The 21042-nt window shown below is 36.0% G+C and overlaps 2 protein-coding genes across 2 annotated transcripts; one reads left to right on the top strand and one right to left on the bottom strand.

Annotated features, from left to right (window-relative positions):
- Positions 1–793: 793 nt before the first annotated feature.
- On the bottom strand, positions 794–19379 carry LOC135691627 (eukaryotic translation initiation factor 3 subunit D). Its single transcript, XM_065209555.2, has 14 exons — positions 19222–19379; positions 15696–15741; positions 14617–14753; positions 14323–14454; positions 13709–13830; positions 12278–12410; positions 11787–11882; positions 10759–10807; positions 9992–10193; positions 7019–7148; positions 6755–6894; positions 6258–6450; positions 1769–1856; positions 794–891 (listed from the first exon to the last, which is right to left on the bottom strand). The coding sequence occupies exons 1-14, from the start codon at positions 19342–19344 to the stop codon at positions 854–856; spliced, it is 1629 nt and encodes a 542-aa protein (XP_065065627.1). The 5' UTR covers positions 19345–19379; the 3' UTR covers positions 794–853.
- Positions 1853–5232, top strand: LOC135691628 (uncharacterized). The gene is made up of 2 exons (XM_065209556.2): positions 1853–2493; positions 4130–5232. The coding sequence occupies exons 1-2, from the start codon at positions 2421–2423 to the stop codon at positions 5119–5121; spliced, it is 1065 nt and encodes a 354-aa protein (XP_065065628.2). The 5' UTR covers positions 1853–2420; the 3' UTR covers positions 5122–5232.
- Positions 19380–21042: the final 1663 nt, after the last annotated feature.

The following is a 21042-nucleotide window of genomic DNA, read 5'->3' as shown; positions in this document are numbered from 1 at the left end:
ACCTGGCAGCTTTTGTTGGGGTTACAGTTAAGATTACGGTTAGGATAATGGTTATGGTTACAATTTGCGGTTAAGATAATGATTAAGGCTAAGACTCGGTCAAGATAACCGTTAGGATTGTGGTTAAGGTTAGGACTACGGTTAAAGTTAGGGGTAGTGTTGGGGATATGTCTTCTGTGACCGAAAAACAGATTAAATTGGTTATTCTTGGTCTAGGCGAGTTTCCGTACAAGTATCCCGCATTATATATTAATTATTTTTTTCATATTACTGGGCGAATTATTTTTCACTAACCTAAGTTAAATGAAAACTAAACCACAGTCTCATCATCATTATCATCATGTTTGTCTATTAGGTACATTTGTACCCTAAAAGTGTCTCTACTTATACATTCTATTAGGTGAAGACATTAAAGCAGTTTTATTTTGCATTGTTTTTTATATTTGATCTCTAGTAATGTTTAATTAATTTTCAAATTTTAGCTATCGGTCACATGCTTTTTTTTACGATCCACTAAGCGATAATTTAACACAAATACCAGTTTTCAAGATAATGTTTCTTCTGCCGCTGCAAAACATTCCTCCTTTCCTTCAATTACGCAAAGTGAGTCTATCTGGGCTAGCCCCTGCTATATCTCACGAGTTTATCGAAACTGTCGTTAATGATGTATTTGATCACATCGCTAATAAAGCTAAACAACTGACTTTCAAATAAACTATTTGCGGTTTTCAAAGCATATTCAAAGCGAACAGAAAAATCCATGAGTGACCGAAAAGTAAAAAAACCAACAACATTTGCTTCCTAATTGCTCTCATATTTGCGTTTATTGATAAAGCTTAGTTCACAATTTCAACTATTTCTCTCTCTTTTTCTCATCAGCTTCATCATCTCCTGAAAAAAATTCGGTAAAATTAAAAGGCATGGCTATAACGGAACGGAAAAGTTAACAATGAAAACATTTAAATTGCCTGGTAATATCATCCTCAGCTTTGAAAAGTTTTATAAATCTTTGAAAAAATAAATTTCGAGTGAAGAGAGAGAAAAATCCTTTATTTTACTTGAAGTGCATCCCACCAAAGAAAAGGCAGAAAAGGGATAGTGGGATGAATGCGTATAACAACACTTATGTGAATAAAAAAAGAAGGATCAAATGAAATAATTCCAAAGTTCCTTGATATTGTTAACAAGTACCTCCCAAAAAAACAAAAAACACGGAGAATAAAGAACAAGGTTGCCAAGTTTTGAAAAATAATACCTGTGCGATTTCATGAGCGCAGCTAGTGAACAATGGAACTGGGGTCCAGGGTTGGGGGCAGGAGAACTTCAGTGGATCGGGGGTGCTCAAATGGCTTAAAACTAGACCATTCAGTCCACTAGTCCAAACTAGACTAGACCATGCCTAAACATTTGTTTTTTCATATTTAAAATATTCCAGAAAAACACAGAGAACAGGCTCTTAAACGTAAGAATAAACAATCGAAGCAATGAACAATAATAGTGTATAATAATGAAATGATACATTGACGCGTTTGACAATCATTTGCGCAACATGTCTGGGCACGTGATAGTCATAATCAATGTAGTGGAATGGAATGTGCTTAGCAACCACTGAGGTTTGGTTTGATTTGAAAGAGGAATAAGGACCAGGAAGATATACGTGAGAAAAGTAAGTCTGTGAGTCTGTGAGATGAGGCCTTGGCAACCTTGAAAGAAAAACGCTAGAAGTGCAAAATTTACAAATAAAAATAATGTGAAAAAGCAAGGTTACCATCTCCTTCATCTTCTGATTCTTCCTCGCTTGATTCTTCTTCACTTTCAAAAGTATTATCAGGAATATCATAAAGAAGAATCACGCCCTAGAAAGGTAGAATTAAAAAAGGTTAGGAACGGGTTGTCAGCAAAACATTTTCTACTTGATGCAAAATCTATAAATCGAAGTTTAATCAAGATAAACATGTTTTCAAGGGCCTTCTATGGTATATAAATGTGCAGATACGTAAGTATTTGACTAAAAATTGTTTGCGTGAAGTGCTTCCCCGGCATAGGAGTGCTATGACCAACGAGAGCGAAACATCAAACGCAAAAAAAATCACGCGCGATACCGCAGGTAGTGCGAGCTGAGAACACGGTTCGCGAAAAGGTTGCAAAGGACTGGCGCGTTGGCTTAAATGAGCCACCAGCAATTTTCACCTGTGGATCACGATTAACTTAAAATTAAATCAATTTCAACAAAATTCAACGAATATAAGTAACGCAGGGGAATCAGTAATCAACATCCAACACGGTTTGCACCAACATAAACACATTATGCACGTCATATATTAATTTATACAAATAAAATATTCCACTATTTGGATACAAAAACCAAACGAATCGTCAATAACGATTTCATGAAGGGTTGAATTCAAGCACTGACACTAATGATGAGAGATCGCGCCGGGTTCATTTGGTCTTTTGTCTTCGCCAATGCTGTTTTGCTTCTTTTTGTAACTGGTAAGTGCAATTTGTTAAATGGACTGTAGCATGTAAGTGCGTTTCAGGTGAAAATCAAAGAGAAGCAGAAAAGGCTGTAAGCTGTATTACTTAAAAATAAAATAGTATAAGCCTGCTTTTTTATAAAGCTAAATTTGAATACACAAATCTGGTTACAACTAAATATTGCACATCTTTAAACAAGGAGTCTTTAATATTAGCAACGCTTAATGTAAAATAGCAAAAATTTATGATAATGGGGAAAAATAAGCTAGGTGAATTAGACTGTTTAGAAACACGACAGCCGAAAAGTCTTCAATGAATCTTGTTGGACCTGCTGAACTTTGATATAATGAAAGATTGCCCCTTATAAACAGTCTGGTGCCATTGTCAAAATGTCGTCCCAATGAACAAAGATACCACAAGTACAGAAACAGCATTTATTACCAAGTACAATGTGTGACCTTGGTCGCGTATTCCATTCCTATTCACGTAAGAACATCAATGTGCTCGGTGAATTGAACGCTGGTTAATAAATGTCACCCGCCTGGTTTTCTAAGAAAGCAGAAAAAGCTAAACAGAAAAACTATATACTTGGGTCACTTTCAAATTATTTAGCAATTATGGCAGTTGTGAACCTGAATCATTTCAGTGGATAGCAATACATATTTCTCGCCATTATTATGAAAATTTCATTGATTCCATCCGTGTGAAAGCGTTGTGTAGGCTTTTGATATCAGCTGTTCTTTATTTGTTAAGATGTAATAAAGATGAAACTTTCGTCTACTGTATTACTATGACTTTCGATTGCTATTTCAAGGTTGAAGCAAGACAGATGCGACGCCTAACCTGTGTGGACTTCTGGACACAATTCCCTTATCTATAGCAACAATTTCTGGTTGGTTTGCAGTATTTAAAAGAGGAAGAAAATCATGAAAATAAAGGATAAGATTTTAATACAAGATTAATAGGGGGAGAAGAAATCCAAAATAACTCTGAGAGTCTACTTTGTCAAGACAGCGCCCAAAACAAAATGCGACAGTCATTAATTGATAACGATACATAATCATCTGCTTTGGCACCTTCCTGCTTCCAAGGGCAAAAGTAAAAAGCTTCAAGTCAATTTCAACTCTCACGTTGAAGTCTGGAGCAGTATGCGCCTTCAGAGAGGCTTTTTCGGGTATTTTTGCAAAAACGATATGCTCCGATATTTCGTTTAATCGAATAAAATCGAGCAAAGAGTCTAAAGAAGAAAATTTTGCAAAAAATATTTAGCCTTGAGTATTTTGTGGCATGTCATTTGTAAAAATGTTAATCATTTCCAACAGCAACAATCGTATGACAGAGTATACCTGATACGGCTTGACGTGTTTAGAAGAATCTAAAAAGTTAGTTAGTCCGACAATTGTGTATGTTAATGTATGTAAAAAGATAGGTATTCATAACTGCAAGTAGAGAAAGGTTATAGGTCTCATGTTCACAAAAAAGTATTTTCATTGGGGGACATTGCAAACCTTAAAAGTGATGTAATTGTATTACCATGGATTAGGACACAGCATACAATTCAAAATGTCTGGCTACCACTCTCTATGTTACCATATTTTGTTAACCCGTGGTTGCCATTGATTACTACGTCTAGGTGTTAATTTCTTTTTAGTGTCAATAAAGAAGAATCCCTCCTACACTCAACCAAAGAACAAGAAAGTTTACAATCTACCAGAAAAAGGTTGCAAGACTCCAATCGAACCCAAAAAGTCAGGCTTATTTGCAGACATTCTGCTATCAGTCAATTTCAACCACCCTTTTTATTCTAACATTAAAATTCTTCAAAGATACCTGGAACCGATATTTCCAAATATTATTTTCTGTGGCCCGGAGGAGCATTCCGAAGGGGGCATTGACGTCATAAAGATCGATCAACGGAAAGAAGAGTATGGTTTTTACGGGTATCAGTGCCTTGTCGAGGGGATAAAGAGACAGCCCGGTTTTGAAGGTTACCTCCTTATCAACGATGACATGATTATCAACTGGTGGAACCTCTTGCAGCTCGATAAAAAGAAAATCTGGTTTGGTGACACGAAACCAAAACCAGAGGATTGTTTTGTAATGGGTTCTCAACCGGACGAGTGGTTTTCGAGGTACGCAAGGGGGCATCTCTGTGAAAGACTTTACAAGTCAATGGAAAAGAATGCAGCATTTAATACCACTAACATGTTTGAAATATTCCTTGAAAACACAGGACGACAGAAGGTTTGCCTTGCAGCGCTGTCAGACATATTTTACGTACCAGCAGCGCACGCCGAACGTTTCACAAAAATCGCACAGTACTTTTACGATAACAGACTGTTTCTAGAAATTGCAGTTCCAATGGCATTGTACTTTCTCGACTCAAAATCGAATATAATTTCAATGAACGGTCTGTACTTGCAGAAAAAGTATGGCTGGAGTTCCTCATGGAAATACAGGACGGTAAAAGCTTGGAAAGAGTATAACTATGATATGACGTTCTTACATCCATATAAGTTTTCAGCATCTGAACGAAACGTTATCGAATTCGAGACTAAAGTTGGGAACATAAGTAGAAGAATAATCGCAGAAGGCTGTCTTGATTTTTTTAAAAATAATACACATAGTGGCTCCGGAATGTGAACTAAGATTATCGCTAGTTGGAATTAATTAATAAATTGCTATCAATATGTGTCGTCCTTTCAATGAATTTAACTTAAATAATTAAGCAAATAAACAAAACGTAAAACCCCATTGAAATTTTAATTTGAAATTCCAAAATAAAATTTAATAAACAAAATAAAACATAATATTTGAAATTCCAAAAACCTTAACTAAATTAAAAACACAAAACATTAATAACTTATGACTGTATTTTGCTTCAAATCCATCTTTTCTCTTCCTGGTGCTTTAAGGGAGTGAGGCATATTATTTAGTTCCCATAAAGAATTGGGGCAATATCAAATGTTTGTTCTCGGCGCGTTGCGGTGTTCCCTATTTACTATATGACCATAATAACAATAAATTAGTTTTATTTTGGAATTCATCTCACGCATTATATCTACTTGCAATCAGAGCAATTGCATAGCTATTGCTTTTTTTGAAAAAAAATCTTAAAAAAATACATTCACCACGAACTCATAACGCAATCGTTAAAATAACACCTTAAGAGACTTTATACTAGGTCACTGACCCAGAAGCAAAATCTGTCGTATTTTTCTTTAAATCCAAAAAACCTATCAAGGGGGAGAATGGAGCGTAAAAAATTCTGTTGTTCTCTCTTCAAACCGAACAAGGCCAAAGAAAATCATTTAACTGCAGATGCACTCCAAGGGAAGTTGTGAAAAATAAAAGAAAAATCTTTTCTTCACGCAACGAAAGATTAACCATTACATTATACAAATGAAATAAACAGTCTCTTGCACTTAATAGGATTATCAGCTTTTTATCTGAAGACATGGTAATCCTTACTTTCTATTGCCAGGCCTTACACAGTTTCAGTAGGAAGAGGGCAGTTGATTTAACAGTATTTGTTCACTGCACAACAAAGATCTCTTTCATTGTATGGCTCAATAAGAGCACAAGAGGGATACAGACGCTTAAGCTGACCAGTTCACCGCCTACTACAAAGACAGTTACATAGATCATTGCATTCAACAAATAGCCAATTTGAATGCTTCAATTCACGTTCCACCTACTTCTGGGCTAGTTCAAATCAATTTAATTGAGCTGAGCCTCTTTGGACAAGAATTTAAATGAATTTACAAAAACGTACTAACCTTATTAGGGTCTCTCAGAATTAGGTATTTCCCTTCAGGCAGTTTCATGCACGTGTCAATGATGACACGGAGAATACCCCAGCCATTGTCCATGTTGAGCGCAATTTGGTCAGCAAATTCCTTGGGCTTAAATTGCTGTGTTCCCAAAATGACATGTTTTGAAGAATCTACAGCAGTTATTCTTGAAACGTACCTGTGAAGTGCAAAATAATAAATTGTCATCATTAATTTAACTGACTGTCATCTGTTACTGTTTAGTAAAAATAATTTACGCAAAACACCTTTGTAATAATGTATTTCGAATGCTCTTTAAGTGCGTCATCTTACAAACCTACACATTTAAACTCTTTATTGGCTAAATGTACTGAGCAAAAGTGCAATTACCTAGACCTAGCATTAATAAAATAAAAACAACACGCTTCCTTCATAGACTTTGGAACTTATTATAATGGGACAACTTTTGAGATAATTCGGTAGGAGAATTGCTTAAAACTTACCCTAATTTGAGATACTCTGAGCCAGCCAAAATTGCAGAGCAGGTCCATTTAGCAAGCTTACAGCTGTTGTTTTTCAATTCTGTGGCTAATACAGACCCTCCTTGGGAATCGAGCTTCGCCCTCCAAGCGATTCCACTAGCCTAAAAGAAATATTTAACATGTAAACGAAACCAATGACTTAAAACAACAAGTTACAATAAATCAAAGGTAGACAAGAATGAAGCATTTAAAAGCCAATAACATGATAACGCACAAAATACTTGCCTTTGAGTCCCATTCATTTAGGGTTTTAATATTTACGAAGAGGTTTTCCCCAGACGGCCCCTGCAGCACGGAATCATGTTCGCAACGGACGATCAAATTGATGCCATCTCCAAGCTCAAATTTCCGGTATCTAAACAAAAGCAATGAAAGTCTTATAAATAAAAGTGTTTGAGAGAGAGTCGGCTAAGGCTGGCGAAATGAATCTACCTGTACTACACTTGATTGTCTTGCATAGGTACTTATGATTCCTAGAGACTAAAAGGCCAACTTTGGAGGCCGAGGTACCAAATTAGAAACAGATGCTATTTTATGTGACAATGAGACCCCTGGCTTCATTGGTCGAGCAACCTATACAAATTGGTGCCAAGCAATCAACAGCAAGACAGGCCTTCGTCTGCTGTCGAAACTTAAGTTGAAGCAAAGACAGGTTTAAAACCTTTCCTCAGAAACCAAAAGAAATTCAGTTTTTAGACTGTTATCAGGACGATCTGAGACCCAGAGACTGTCATCAAGCATACTTTGAGTCATTAAGCATATTTAGGTATCATACGCTTTTTGATACCTACAACGGCAGGTTACAAATAAGCAAAGAAACTACTCGGAATACATAGCTTTTACTTGGTGACAAATTTACTTAAATCCGAAATGCTTTTGGATACTCCATAAAATAGAACCGGAAATTAAAGCAACATGTATCATATGATGATAGAAATACAATAGGGAAACTTTGTTGTTAAACAGCCAAAGAGACGAAGAACTTACTCATTCATTCTGTGGTACTAAAGCTTATGAGTATTTAAAAGAGAAAAATAAGACACGATTTTAAACTTTTATAGATGAAATGGCAATGATTCAACGCAGCATAGACTGTACAAAATCAGCAGATCGAGATTGACTGAGAAAATCTAATCTTTTGGTAATAATTTTACAATTTTTGTCTTTATTGGTAAACATTACAAATTGTGATCAAATACTGAGTAAAAAGTGAACTGTCAGAATCGATGGAAATTTAACAGCGAGCACAATTCTTTTCCTAAATAAAACTTATATGCCCGATAGCAAATAAGGTTCATCCTTCCTAGAAATGGCGCATCTACGACCAACATGATGGCTGCTTTCAGAGTTTCCGTGAACTCCTATCGAGTGACACTGGCTTGATAAAACGTTTGAACCAAAAGCAGCGTACACAGCAGAGAAAGCAAAACATGACTGGCTTACAGTTGTTTGACTGTTAATGTTAGGGTAGACAGTGAAATTCTAGTACAAATACATGGTCAACTTTCTGCTTGACTTTGATATAAGAGAGAGAGTGTCAGGAATAGAGAGTACGGCTATACATAAAGACGATACGCCTATACACACGACATTAAATAGAAAGACACAAAGCCCACGATACCTTGTGTTATGACTGACTGTCATTTACGAAAGTAAATTTCTTAAATTTTATTGAGAATAAATTCGCTATAGGATCCACACTGTTCAAATAGAACATTCGCTTGGCCTAGAAACTACGTTTAGCAACTTCTGACCCAGGTCATCACTGTGATCCAAGGCTCCAGATATCACAAGGCGGAATGTCAAAAACAGCAGAGAAAATGTAACTTCTTAAGCTCTTTTGTTCAGTATGGAAATGTTTAGGTTATAACTGATTCGATTCCTTTTGCGACACGGCAACAGCCGACCAAAAAGACATCCCTTACGACTAATCCGTAACTGATATATATGAACACTGTAATTCCTTAATCATTTGATTTTCCATATATTTCAAGGGTTCCCGGTGACAGGAATTGGTTTGCTGGCTACAGGTGACAGGAAAGCAGAAAAAACTTAAAGGACCCTTTATTTGGTACTTCATCGGCCTTCCGGATCGCTCTTTGTAAGGGGAAAATTAACACAGAAAAAACAAAAAAAGTGACAATTGAAAAGCTACTTGGCAAGTTTGCATCTTTGGCTAAAATTGCTCGCATCAAATGATTTGATAAATATGGATGTTTTTCATTGTAATGAATCAGACAATGTTTTGTTTCCAAATAGCTTGATAACCATAGCGAAGAATATCTTGAGTTGAAGCAAAGTATAACAGGAAGGCGATACAATGTTGCGGTATAAGAACATCAGAAAGACGGGCTGGTAAGAACAGTGCTACCCATGGCGAGATTTACCGCGATCCGTTTGTTCGCTTATTTACACACTAATCTAGGTACCAAGCGGATTAAGCGACTTAAGTATGGGAGGGGCCACGAAAAACCGCATAATCCTATGCACCTGTTCTATCTTATAGTTAACGAGATTTAGCACAACATTCCTTTGGGTCATTTACAAATAGATGCGTAATTCTAATCAATGTTGCGTAATGCGGAAAATTGCGTTCGTAAGGAATGCTGATATCACATTCCTTACATCGAGAGGGTGCGTTGAACTGCGCATGCGGCAAACGCGCCGGATGTTTACAACTTCTAAGACTTCGCGATTCTAAACTGTTTCACGCGCGGATGATGGTATTGAAAAGTGTCCCAAATAGCTTCTCCAACAACTGACATAACTGTCTGGAGGAAATTTAATGCGGTTTAAAAACGGAAACGGTTACCCAAGTTTTGACAAAAATGAGGGAGCTGGAAAATAAAAAGCAAGTAAAAAAATAAAGGAACCTCAAATGTAGGAAATCAAGGATGTCAAAGGGAATAGAAGGTGGCGAAGACAAACATTGACTACAAAAAAACAGAGAAAGAACAGGTCTCAAAGCCCAATTTGACCTCAAAAAACCAGGATAGTTAAAACAATTCGAAATTGTATTACCAGCGATTTCAAAGGAGGCAAACATGACTATGACGAATCAAGAGCACAAATGCGCTGCAAAAAGAACATTCTTCACCGTATTATCAAAAATGCATGGATGCTCAGCCAATGATGATATTGACTTAATAACAACACTGAAAATGATATTTCTTGATCGTGTATAAGAGAATGCCATACCTATAAGCAACAGATGCAACGGGCTCTTGCTCGTCTTCCACAAAAGGATTAGGGTGGTCAAATGACAACTTCTCGCCTTTTCTCAGGCACTGCTGTGAAAAATTCTGATTTATAAAGGTGGCCTCTAGAGCCAGGTTACTGGCCGAATTAAGTCCTTCTTCTGCCAGCGGGTCCCAGGCTGTCTCGTTGACAGTCAACAGATCTGCAACAAAACTCAACGCTGTGACTAAATAGAAAGTCTAGGGAATCAAAGCAAATGGCATACATAAATGGCAAATGGCGTAACGTGAGGGTGATTCTTTTAGCTCAGGGCGCTTGGTTAGAAGTTAAGTTGGTAAAAGATGGCATTAAGGGTTTTCAGTAGTCCGTCAAGTGTGATTGACTGTTGAATGACTAACCTATTGCGTTACAAGAAATACAAACAAGTAACTGGAACTCATTATAAAAAGACAAAATGAGTCAAGATACTGACTGCCATCTCCTATCAATACTTCACACTGGATGTATCCTGTTCAATACGTTTGTGAATGTATAAATCCACTGTTCAGCATACAGTTCAGATCTGATGGCAACATCAAATGGTTTAATGGCCAAATATTGCAGATTATCCCTAACATTGCTCTTTTAATCATTGCTATTAGCGGGAGCTCTGCATGAGCAGTGTGATAACATCACAACGGCATAGTACAATTTTATATTCCTTTTAAATTTTCGAAAGTTACAATTGGAAACTTATATCCTCGTAAAAAAAATTCTTGAACACTTACCGAACTCTGAATCATCTCTTTTATCAAAGAACAATTTATTCCCAACTCTCTAAAAAACCAGAATGCAATCTCGTTATTGAAGTTATTGCTAAGCAGTTGAACACCACTGAGGGAATTTATAAAACATTCATTTCTTGGAGCAATTATGAAGAGTTTCAGCGTATTCGATTCATTTAGAATTGATAAGAATTATAGAAAGGATTTATTATAGAAAGGATTTAAAGACACGAAAAATAAAAACCTCTATTGATGCTTATCTATTAGTTATCTAGTTACTTGAGCAGGGGAAATACTCACTCCCAGTAAATGTATCAGTGTGTGTATTATGACTCTAAAATCATTTATATGAATGCCGAACTATATAAAGAGCAATTGAGCAGAAGGATCTATATCAAAGGGTAACAGAACGAACTAGGTCTCACGATACAACTGGCCCATGATACAGCCTCATGTGACCCACGAGATCAAAAAGCATACCATCAATACCGTTACAGAGGGCAAAGACCACGTATTTCGGAAAACCATGTTATATCTGATTAATTTTCATTTACTAGATTCATTATTATTCCCCTTTAGTCTCTATTGAAAGTCTGGATATGCCAATTGACATTTCTGTTGAAAACAGAGTCGATAAATGTTTGTTCTGTCTGACCCGTGAATCACACCATGCTGTTTGCTTCGGCTAATTGTGTGAGTGAGTTCTACAATCCGGATCCAAATTTAAACGCTAGTTGCCTGTAAATCATTGGCCGTTACGAGTGTGCTAGCGGCAGACCCTCTCGTTAGAATACGCTGCAGTATGCACTACGTTTTCCAATGCATCAGCAATAAATGTTTAGCAATAATGAGCAAATAAATTTGTCTCTCCTAGCAGACAATATCTTTGGCCAAGTGACTTCTGCATTATCAAAATAAAAAATTTCTCTTCGCATACTTCATGGCATGCAGCCATGTTTGGCCATGACGCAATGCTACATACACCTTTCTGATTGTATGATTAAGCGTAAAAGTATGCTGGATATGCTCACCTGCACTATGACATCCCATGGATTGACAGATCTTGTACACGTCATCAGCGTACTGATAATTGTGTCTGTTCCAAAAACATTGCCTTTGCTTGCCAACTATATACAAGTGAATAACCTAACGTTAAAAATATCTTCCAAACCAAATCAATTTTCAATGAAAAACAAATTTGTAATTCCTTAAACAGTTATGGCTATATATTGAACTTCAACAGACTTTCAAGGCGTTCGTTTACATGACCTTTGCAAATAAATCACCTCAAATTAGCCACTGAAAGATTTACAGCAATATTTTCAGTAGCCAACTCGGACCAGACTTGGTCTTATTTCATGTATGAAAAAAAACCAGCTTTGCTCTTCTTGCAACAGATGTATCTTTGACTAGATGAACAATTAAGCAAATGTATAAAGAATGTTGTGAGGAGTACATAATGGTTGCCTTTCTAAAGCAATCTAAGCCATTTTGTGCGACATACAAATTAACAATCACCCACCTTTCTTATTACAGGGTCATCTGTGGTAGTGACTTTGTGGAAAATTTTGTTGTTTACTTCTAATGGGATCTCATTTCGAGTAGTTATCCTATCATATGACTTATCATAATAATCTACGGCTCCAGCATTGTACCTGAAAAAATTACATATAAACTCAAGAATAACACAAATCAAATTGTTAGTTTGAAGACACAATAAGTTGCTTTTTCAATCAATTGATTTTAATCCAAATACCAAGGCAGTAAATTTTACAACTCAGTCATTAATAGTACCGTTGAAATTAAACATGACCTTCGTATGCTTAGACGTAAAATATCATGGGTTCCCGCACTTAACTACACCCAAGGAAAAAGCCTGAAATGTTGGGGAGGCTTTAAGCACAACGATTAGGAGCAAATAAGCAAAGACGTCCTTAGTTTCTGTAAGAAAAGGAGTCGATCTGGCCACTCAAAAAAGCACCTAATCTTGATTTTGAAAAACTGATCAAATGGTGGTCCTTTCCAAGACTCAAGTACATTACAGCAGAAAGGATTACCTACTTTGGGTGCCTTGGGTTAACAATGAAAAATAACCATTGAAGTTACAAATCTGAAAGCCTTTCTCCTTGCATTACACCTGTGAAGGTGCTAAAATGTCCGTGTAGGCGTCCAATATACGGTCAGTGGACCAGATGTGACCCAGAAGGGCATATTCTGTGGCCCATGCTAAGTCAATAAATTTTTTAACAATTTTTGCTATGTTAATGGAGTGCTATCCCTGCTAAATTTTCATCATTCATTAAAAGGCATACTTTTCATTATTAGGCATACAGTCTGATTATTAGGCATGCTTTCTGATTATTATAGGCAGACGTTTCTACTACAAAGCTGAACAGTACAAGTTAAAGCTACAATTTCTGCATACAGAAACAAATTCAAATGACTTTCTTCGCACATCAACTAAAAGTTGAATGTGACGTGTCAATAAATATTCTGCAAACAAGAAATGTAACATTTAACATAATTAATAACTTTTTCATGTAACTGTTTGTGTAACTTTTCATGTAAGTTTTCATCTAACTGCAAATATTAATCCATTTACTGTTTAACACAATAATTGCTGATTATTCACATAACTTTCCATCTGACCTGTGTGTGCAGTAAGATTTTTTCAACAGCCCACCCAAAAACTAGTTAGTCACCCCTGTGCTAAAAAGGCAGATGCGAATAAACCAAATTTATGGAATCTTTGTGATAGTTATGAGATATGCAAAAAATAAACAGAAACAAACAAGATTGCAATCAACTTCTTGACTGTTTAACTATCTTCTAAGAGAAAACATAACAATCAATGTCAGGGAGAAGTAAGATTGCTGCTTCAAACTCATTCTACTTCTTTTATTGGACTTAGCGCTAAATATCTTGTGCAAAGAGACTAAACTTGAAAACTTACAAGTCAGTAGGATCTTGAATATCTGGCAGCTTAAGTTTAGCCAGCCTGGGGAAATCCATGTCCTCAAGCACTTTCCATTCTTCCCTGACAGCAACTGAAGCATTTCTTTGCTTTTGATTGTTCTGAAAGAACAAACCAAAAACTTAAAAGATGGAACATACCAAGATATTGCAAGGCATTGTTTGACGATGGCTACTGCCCTGGGCAGACTGCATCTGGCTTTTTCAGATGAAAAACGAACAATCAATGTGCAAATCTGTCACTTGAGATTAATAATTTCAGTTATATATTTCTGAAATTGTAGAATGGCATTTTTGTACTTTTGATGTTTTAGGTGGCATTTCTTGATCAGATCATAGCAGCCTGGCAAATACTTTAACAACCTTTTCTTGCTCAAATTAATTATTTAAATTAAATGTAATATTCATCAGAAACAGTGATCACAATTTGAGTAGAACTCTCTCATAAGAAAAGGCTGTTAACACAATTATACATATCCCTAGCCTATCATCGATAAAATTGTTCATGTGAAGAAACTCCCCCCGGCATTTTCCTGGCATTTCCCTGGTGAAAGTCATGCATATGTGACAGTGTATGATCAGCTAGTTATTCACCTGTCTGTCATTGTACCTAGATCTTGTCCAGTGCCTTTGAAACTTTCCTTTCATTTTGCCTTTTGTTTGTGCTTGGCCCATCATAATTGCCTCTTTTCTTTGCTGCTTTTCCCTTTCTCTCTTCAATTTTGCCTAAAAATAAAACCAAGTCACAATTTGTACAGCTTTGTCTCTAAATACTGCAACAATTGTCTCATACATTAAAATTAAATTGTGTGCATCAAGTGTGTAAACACACATCAGAATCATAAAAAATAACTTATTCTAAATTCTTATCTGCTCGATTATACTCACATTGTTAAATCGCTGCTTATTTCTTTGATAAGCAGTCTTATGAGGCTTTGAAGTGTCCACCAGCTGGAATGCAGATTCATCCCCTTCATGGTAATAGGCATACTGGCTACCAGCTCCAAACTGTGATGCATACTTGTCTGGAATAAAGTCAGATAATTTTTAACAGATTTTAACCAAAAAACCATAAACCAAAATACAATTAAATGTTGAAAATATAATCCTGAGAGCCTAATCCTAACTGAAAGTTCCAATTGAAAACAAAAATGTGATTACAAATTTCAATTTATTATAAAAACAAGAAAAACCCGTTATATATCACCGATCATTGAACAGTAATTTTCACAAGCCCATCAAATAACCATCCTTGAAAATATTTCGCCAGATATAATCAAACAACTAACTTAAACCTTGAATTTTTATTTCCTTTGGTTCTATTTAACTTCATTTTTAACACACACTGATACAACATGAGCTTCTTTTTCCTTCGATCTTTTCATTATCCATTTTGATATAATTTGCTTGTATACTGTGATCTTTCACGACAGCTGTTACACCACTCAAGGCCAAATACTTTATTGCCCAAAGAGTGAAATAACATTCCATCTAAGGTTTCAACATTTCATCTATGGCAACGAAACTGTCACTTCTAACCAGTTATTTAAAATATATTATCTAGATTTGCTTGAACTTAATTAACTAAGTTTTCTTTTCTTTTGGAAGCAAAATGTGATTGATGTGGTTAACCTGAAAATTCTACAATTTGTAATTCCAAAGGTAATTCTACAATCTGTAATTCCAAAGGTAGATTTAGGACACTGAGAAGCGTATGTTTATCAAGCAGTGTCCAGGTCTTTTCTCTTGATGTTGCCGTGCCTAGTGATTCCTACGCCTGGAATTACAGAGAGCTGGCAACTCTCCTCAAGCTGAAAATAAGTTTGGTCATGTTAGGAACTTGAACTACAGAACCTTGGGTCTGTAGTCAGCGACCCTAATATCTTTGTCATCCTTGCACCTATATCTGTTATGTAATATCTTTACTCAGCCATTGCTAAAGAAAAAGTATGATAGAAGGAACTTACTTGTATATTTGCGGTCTTGATAAGCATTACCAGTCCAGTCAGCAACCTTAAAAGTAAAAAAGAAGTCAATATATGCAGTCTCTCCAAATCATCTTTGTTTTCATACCTAGTCATACAATCTCAAGCAAGCATACAAAAATTTGCAAATCCAGGGATGCAATACTCATAAAGCTTGCTTAAGTCCTGCTTAAGAAGGTTCTAAGAAAAATGTAGAATGTATGCGATACAGTAATTGGATAGTAATGAATCAATAGTTAACATCATTCTTGCAATTACAACATTATTACACAAGCAAAGAAGAAACACTTTGACATGGAATTGTAAAAATTCTAAATTAATCTTAAAGACTAAGTCACAATATATTGCTGTCTATGTGACAACAGTTAGGTTGGAAAGGGCTGTTTTCCACAAGTATGGGTTCTACTTTTCTTGTTATATTTTGCATATTTTTTCAAAATTTCTATTGCACACAGATAAAGTATCGGAAACTAGCATCAGTATCTAGTCAAAGAAATTCTTGGTCCTGGTTTTTCCATGATGCCTTGCCTATCTCCTTGCATTTGTTTCAGGTGATACGTTTATGACAGTTTACAAGTTCTTGTGGGCTGGCAAAAGTAAATGGATAGAAAAAATTCATTAAGTTGAGCATTTCCCCATGTTTCTCTCCTAACATTGTATTGCTGTTCTTTTTCTGTTGGTTGTTTAACCATGTAAAGACATCCTTGTTACTTTATATTAGAGACACATACAATAGTTTAATCTTTGGGCAGGTTTCTACACGTCTATGCTTAACTGTTGACCCCTGTTCTTCTTCAAAAACAAAATGAAAATACCACCATTGTGATGTTGACTGACTGATTTGACATATTTTAAAGGTGAACTGACATGCAAAATTAACTTGAACTCAAATGAAAACCTATCAAACATGAATACCTGAGAAATTAACACTTTTTGAATATTCAACACAGCTTTCGAGATATTGAGGGTCAAAGTTAGCCACCGAACATTTTCTGTGCATGTATCAGTTTTCCCAAGCCTTCGGCACAATTATGATGTCACAAAGATCATGTTCAAATCACTTGAACAGCACAACAGTCTGGAAGGCCGTACTTTTTTTTTTTTTGATGGAAGAATCACTAAAGAATCAACATTTGGCGCTGTTTATATACCAAAAGGCCACTGGTTCACACACTGACTTCAAAAAGGCTTATCAGGATTGCAGATTGAATAAAAAATTTGAATTAACCTTACGACTAATCTACAGTGGAATCCCGATATTATGAAACCTGACCTGGTTACAAGTATAATTTATTTTCCGGCATGACAAGAGATATCTGGCTCCTTGATTTCTGCCTCCGATCAACTTCTCTTGGTAAACTAATCCCGTATATAATGAATTTTCGTATATTAACAACCTAATTGTAGTCCCTTCATCATAATTTTCCTCAATATGACAAACTTTTCCAAAAATTTTCACCGTTATTTTAGTCTTCTTGTTTTCTGTGTATTTATCACTATTTCTAGGTGGAATCATTATTGTCAGCGACAAAACATACATTGGCAAACATGCACTTTCAATGATTCAAAAAAGGAGAAGAGATTTGTTCAAACGTTTGTGCCTTTACAAGGCCTAATGGCATTTCATTGAACAAATTCAAACACAGAAGACTATAACAGACATTTTTGTCCCTAAATTTTAAGAGGAACATTAAGTGTTTTGAACAAGATTTTCATTTTCGATCGCAATTTTAGCAAAAGCAGCCGATAATGCGATAAAAATTGGCCGATTTGCCAATGATGCAATAAAAAATAGCAGATTATTTGCTGATTTCGCTACCCCCTATGGCCCCCTCTTTAGATATCGCTATGCTTTAAATCTAGATTTAGCAAAATTTGGTTTAATGAAAAATGGGCCATCATTATATTCTATGCATCTGGCCAGTGAGGTTTATAAAATAGCTGTCATGCTTGATAACAGAGGGCCCTCGGGGCAAGGATTTACACGCAAAAACAGCCATTAGAACCAGATGAACCTGTATAATGAACCCCAGATATAACAAACTTCCCAGTATTAAATGTCTGGTCCCTTGGATTCTGATTAACAAACTCCTCACAAATTCTCTTAGTAAAACAATACCCAGATATAACAAACTCTAGGTATTATGAATCAATTTTATATCCCTTCATCATAATTACCCTTTTCATAAATTTTTCATCTGCAATTTTTATTTATTCATCCCCCGTGTTCATTTATCACTAAGTTTTGGGGCGAAATCAAATTTGTAATCGGCAAAACATGCTGATGATACATAGCCAGCATTGGCTGATAGAGCATGAGATATAAGTTTGATCGCATCAGGAATTACTGTGAATGAGTACATTGAGACTAACGAATACCCTCTTACATATGAGACATTGGCAATGAGGGATGACAATTATTTATTGAGAGACTCAGATGAAGAAGCAGAAGAGGACAAATAAGAAGAGGCAATAATGGAAGACGACATTCAGCCACAAATTAGAAGTGGAGTGATGCTAGCTTTGCCAATCTCTTGGTCCAAAATAGTAATAGGAACATTATGTTTTTCATTTTCAATGACCAAACAGTAGTATTATTTGAATTCAGCTTGGTTTTTTGGAGTTAAATGGAGATGGACTAAACAAGCCCACTGAAGGTTTTTCAGGCACCAATGGTGAAACGAACATAAAAAACATTTTCCCCTGTTTTAACGAACTCTAAATACAACAAACTTTTTTCTGGCTCCCTTCAGAGTTTGTTATATCGGGGTTCCACTGTATGTTTATTTTGCTATTATGACTATAATATAAAAAAAGTTTTAAGCCATTTGTAACTTCAGTAAAGGCCTAATCAATGGTGAATAATAGTATTTTCCATTAAGAATGAGGGAAATTGTTTAGCTGTTAATAGTCCAATTCTGTTTACTTGGACAAAAACTACTTGTTGATGACCGCTCAATAAAGTGATAAATTTCTTAATAAAGTAGAACAATTAGGTGCTTGAGACTATCAGAAAAACATCCAAAAGAGCTATCAAGCTAAAGGCCTCAACTTGATTAAGCATGATGATGACCATTAATCAAACTAAATCAAAGGCAAAAACAGTACTAACAGCAAAAACCTGAACGAAAATGATAATTTCATGTGATATTCTTCCACCATGTAAGGAGGCGACAGCAAATTATGCAGATATCAGTTTTAAAAGGAACTGGCCAGCCAACTGAAAATTTCAACATGCTTTTTCCGCTTCATATATGAAAAGTTAAACGTTCAAAGTATCTACAACATCCTTAACTGTGTCCTTTGATTTCCAGCCGAAAGCATAAGGTGTTAGCCTTAAACCCTGTAGAATCCTTACATGGTTGTAATCGAAAAAGTTTCTGCAAAAATAAACTAATCTAAATATTTTCAAGCACGTTGTTCGGCCGTAATAATTTTTGGGCCTAAGATAAAAAACTTCTAAAGTAGACGAAGCAACAACTCCTCTTCACTGTTATTAAATACGAACCTTTCCGATTCTGTCTCCTTTTGAAAATGGTTGATATGGAATGTCCTTGAACCGTGCTGGAACAGCACATGGGCCCCATCCGTCTGGATTGTCTTGAATTTCGGGAGGACGAAAATGCGCCATATTGAACAACCACGAGTAAAGGATGGATTCTTGTCTGACCTTCGAGATACCCGCGGACAGACGCGTTTCTCGAATACGACCAAAACTTTCGGACAATTTAGTTCGGACACAGAACTTTCAATTTAAAAATTTCTTTGACAAATACAAGATAGAACAAAAAGACAATGTTCAGCATTATTGATAAAATCAATCATTTCCATTCTTTTTTCTTTCACTTTAAGGTAAGCACAGGGGTGTAGTGCAGGGGGGTCTATCCCAGGACAGTCTCTATAGGGGATGTGGGAAGTGTGACAGCCCCCTTGGAAGAAAATTTCATTGTAAAAGCCAGAGGTATTTTGGAAATTAGGGGTGCTTCGTCGGCAATTTTTCATATATGTCGCCAAATAAAGGATGGCTGATCCACTTTGTCGGCAAATGGGATCAGGGCACCCCGTTATGAAAAAAAGCTAGCGAGGGCAGTGGCGGAAATTCATTATTCAAGTGGGGGCAATGCTCATAAAAGCAAGCGAATTTGCCGACAAATGACATAATATTACCGACAAAACCGACAATTTATCAAATCATTGGCGCGGTCGACCCCCCCTCCCCCCACACCTCGGCAACCCTAGACTAGCCCTCTTATCAATGTAACCAATTTTTACTTTTGCGACTCTTTTGCAACATTTTGTGAAATAACCCCCATTGTAAATTTAAATGTGCGAACTTAGCGAGCCATTAAAATTCAAAACTGGCAGACTTGTATTGGTAGTCATTTCCTCCAGCCAATACAGCAAATGAAATTTCATTAATTGAAAAATAGATACAAATTTTAGCATAACAAAGTAAGAAACAACAAAACAAATAATCTAATTTTATAAGCAGGGGCGTAAATTGAAAGTTATTTCGGGAGGGAAAAGGATACAAAATTCCCGACTGACAAGAAACCATTTGTTATTTTGTAATAGAATTGTACAGAGTCCAGAAAAGTTGTCAACCTTCCTTCGGCCAAGAAAATCCTACTTTAAAACCTTTCTCATTTCGATGGGTTTAAAATGGGCATGGTCAGAAAACGAGGAACACAACCAGTTTTAATCCACTCTCCTGGTAATTCAATTTTTTTTAAACTTTACTAGAAATTAGTAGCTTGTTTTCAATTATAAATATTTTTAGAAACAGGTGCTAAGTAAATGCTTACATGGATTAATGAAAAATAGTATAATTTGAATACAGTTGAATCTAAATATAACAAACCCCGGATACAACGTGGTATAACAAACTAAATGTCTGGTCTCTTGGATTCTGCCTAACAAACTCCTTACAAATTCTCTCGGTATCACGAACCCAGGATATAACGAACTCTTGTTATTACGAACCAAATTTTGGGTTCCTTCATAATAGTTTTTCAAAAATTTTTCATCTGTTATTTTTGTTCATTTATTTTCGGTGTTCATTTATCACTTTCTCTTGGGGGAAAATAATTTTTGTCATCGGCAAAACATGCCGATGTTACACTTCAAGCACTGGCTGATATGAGATGAAAGTTTGATTGCGTCAAGAATTGCTGCGAATAACGCTAATAAATACCTTTTTCTTACACACTGACAATAAGCGACGACAAAACGTTATTGAGAGACCCAGATGGAGAAGCAGAAGAAGACAAATAAGAATATGGAGTAATCGAAGACAACAAACCAACTAGGAGTGGAGTGATACCAGCTT

This window comes from Rhopilema esculentum, chromosome 13, assembly GCF_057945365.1.
Source record: "Rhopilema esculentum isolate cy_ngs chromosome 13, ASM5794536v1, whole genome shotgun sequence".
NCBI classification, from domain to species: Eukaryota; Metazoa; Cnidaria; class Scyphozoa; order Rhizostomeae; family Rhizostomatidae; genus Rhopilema; species Rhopilema esculentum.
Note: the sequence above shows the minus strand (reverse complement) of the source record. Positions and strands in the feature narration are given on the sequence as shown.